This window comes from Colobus angolensis, unplaced genomic scaffold (genome assembly GCF_000951035.1).
Source record: "Colobus angolensis palliatus isolate OR3802 unplaced genomic scaffold, Cang.pa_1.0 Scaffold38, whole genome shotgun sequence".
In the NCBI taxonomy this organism is placed as follows: Eukaryota; Metazoa; Chordata; class Mammalia; order Primates; family Cercopithecidae; genus Colobus; species Colobus angolensis.
The window spans coordinates 6,495,958-6,499,133 of NW_012117154.1; the positions used below are offsets into that span (position 1 = coordinate 6,495,958).

A 3,176-nucleotide genomic window follows, 5' to 3' on the forward strand; every position below is an offset into this window, starting at 1 on the left:
GAGGCTGGCGTGCCCCGTGCCGACGGGCGCTCCTGAGGGCTGTATGCCTGGGCGGCAGACAGGGGCGGACATTCCCAGGTGATGCTGCCACGCCGCTGGGGTCAGCCGCAGTGCGGCCTCCCGCACGGCTTCTTTGAAGGACAGTGACTTCTCCATTTAGCCAAGAGAGGAAATGAGGGAACTTTCAGGGACCTGGTTAACCCGGTAACTTACTGACAGCCGTGGAGAAGCCAGCTGACATGACCCGACCTGCGAAAAGGGGAAGAAGGGTTTTCTTTTCTGCAAATAAAAAGCTGAGGCCAAGGCCGGGCGCGGGCATTTGGGATTCTGCCAGTAATCCCGGTAGTTTGGAAGGCCGAGCCAGACGGATCGCTTGAGTTCAGGAGTTCGAGACCAGCCTGGCCAACATATCGAAACCGCGTCTCTAAAAAATACGAAACATTAGCCTGGCGTGGTGGTGCATTCCTGTAATCCCAGCTACTTGGGAGGCTGAGGTGGGAGAATCCCATGAACCCAGGACGTGGAGGTCGCAGTGAGCCCAGATCATACCACCGCACTCCAGCCTGGGGGACAGAATAAATAAATAAATAAAATAAGGCTAAGGCCACTTCGCTATCTTACAAATTTTAAAATGGCTGTTATTACAAAAGCAGTAACTATTCCCTGCAGAATATATATATATACACATATATATATGGGTGTGTGTGTGTGTGTGTATATATATATATGTATATATATATGTATTTTTTATTTTTTTTTTTTTGAGGCAGAGCCTCACTCTCTCGCCCAGGCCCAGGCTGGAGCGCAATGGCACCATCTCAACTCCCTGCAACTTCCGCCTCCCGGGATTAAGCGACTTTCGTGCCTCAGCCTACAGAATAATTTAAAAGTACAGATAGGGAAATCCATTGACAGTCCACTATTACTCCTTCAAGCGTCTAGTTCCTAACGATTTTTATCAGCTTTTATATGTTCACAAAAGCACATGTACTCCTCATGCTTACAATCATGAACATAAATGTTTCATGTTTATATGCGCACATACAGGCACTTGTGTTCTGTATCCAGCATCTAGAACATTGTACTGTCTAGCACTTAATAGGCCTTAGTGAATGTATGCTGACTGAGTTGGCATAATGTAATATGTAAATACTTACATTGTAGACATTTTTGAAGCAGTTATTATATACCTACATCATTTTAATGGCCAGAAAATATTTCTTCTACTCTATTTTCTAAGGATAAGAAAACATTTTACAGAAAGAAACATAGGGCCTGGTGGGTGGCTGACACCCGTAATCCCAGCACTTTGGGAGGCTAAGACAGGCAGATCATCTGAGGTCAGGCGTTCGAGACCAGCCTGGCCAACATGGTGAAGCCCCATTTCTACTGAAAATACAACAAGAGCCGGGTGCGGTGGCTCACATCTGTTATCCCAGCACTTTGAGAGGCCAAGGTGGGTGGATCACCTGAGGCCAGGAGTTCGAGACCAGCCTGATCAACATGGTGAAACCCTGTCTCTACTAAATACAAAAACTTGGCTGGGCGTGGTGGCACATATCTGTAATCCTAGCTACTTGGGTGGCTGAGGCAGGAGAATCGCTTGAACCCAGGAGGCGGAGGTTATAATGAGCAGAGATTGCACCCCACTGCATACCAGCCTGAGTGACAGAGCGAGACTCCGTCTCAAAAAACAAAAAAAAATACAAAAACATTAGCCAGGCGCAGTGGTGCACACCTGTAATCCCAGCTACTTGGGAGGCTGAGGCACGAGAATCGCTGGAACCCAGGAGGTGGAGGTTGTAGTGAGCCGAGATTGCACCACTGCACTCCAGCCTGGGAGACAGTGAGACCCTGTCTCCAAAAAAAAAATAAATAAAATAAGAAACATAGTATTTTGTAAGTTAATAAATAATTAAGTTTTATTAAACCAAATATTAATAGTGATTGTCCTTAAACTCAGGTGTTTTCTTCTTGCAGCCTTTTTGTATTTTACAAAATGTCCATGATATACATACATTATGAAAACTGTAGTAACCATTAGAAGTATACCATGTGAATGTTTTGCACTTATATGTAGTGGTGATATATAATATTCATATGCACGGTACCTACATGCATACAATCCCAGCACTTTGGTTGGTTTTTTTTTTTTTTTTCTGAGACAGAGTCTCGCTCTGTTGTCCAGGCTGGAGTGCAATGGCGCGATCTCAGCTCACTGCAACCTCCACCTCCTGAGTCTAAGCAATTCTCCTGCCTCAGCCTCCTGAGTAGCTGGAACTAAGGCTCACACCACCATGCCCTGCTAATTTTTGTATTTTTAGTAGAGACGGGGTTGGCCAGGCTGGTCTCAGAACTCCTGATCTCAAGTGATCTGCCCACCTCACCCTCCCAAAGTGCTGAGATTATAGATATGAGCCCCATCACCTGGCCAATCCCAGCACTTCGGGAGGCCGGGGCTTCAGGATCGCTTGAGGTCAGGAGTTTGAGGAGGCCAGGAGTTTGAGACCAACCTGGGCAACATAGTCAAATCTCGTCTCTATAAAAAAATAAAAAATATTAGCCAGGCGTGGTGGTGCGTGTCCTAGCTGTGTCAGGGAATCGCCTGGACCCCGGAGTTGGAGGCTGTAGTGAGCCATGATCGTGCCACTGCACTCCAGCTTGGGCAACTGAGGGAGACCCCGACTCAAAAAAAAAAGTGTTCGTATATAGTATTAGCTATTATAATGGCATAACTCTAAACATCCATATTCATTAATTCTTTTGTCAGGCTGTACTCCAGGAAGCCCAGGTGTTTCGAGGACTGACTTCTACGGTTTCTTTGTCTGCGGAATCAGGGAAGAGTGAAAAGGGTCAGCCACAGAATCCCAAGAAGCAGAGTCCACCAAAAAGTAAGATTTTGATGGCAGTCATAAGGGAAAGAGAATGCAAAAAGAAAATAGATTAGTCAGCCTTCCAAGCACAGCAATGAGTTTTACAAGCTACATCGTCTAAGAGAGGGGCTCTGGCTCTCTCTCCCAGGGTGGGGTGCAGTGGCACAGTCATAGCTCACTACAGCCTTCAACTCCTGAGCTCAAGCAATCCTCCCACCTCAGCCTCCTGAGTAGCTGAGACTACAGGCACACACCACCACGCCTGGCATATCCCTGGCCTGTTTTGTTGTTGTTGTTGTTGTT

The 3,176-nt window shown here is 46.5% G+C and overlaps 1 protein-coding gene across 2 annotated transcripts in view; it reads left to right on the forward strand.

The window, feature by feature from the left end:
• Nucleotides 1–3,176, forward strand: part of NDUFV3 (NADH dehydrogenase (ubiquinone) flavoprotein 3, 10kDa) — a 22,367-nt gene that overhangs the window by 368 nt on the left and 18,823 nt on the right. For both annotated transcript variants that reach the window (XM_011954104.1, XM_011954103.1), the window contains exon 2: nt 2,771–2,891. In XM_011954104.1, coding sequence (XP_011809494.1) covers nt 2,771–2,891 — 121 coding nt within the window. The remainder of the gene's footprint in view (nt 1–2,770; nt 2,892–3,176) is intronic.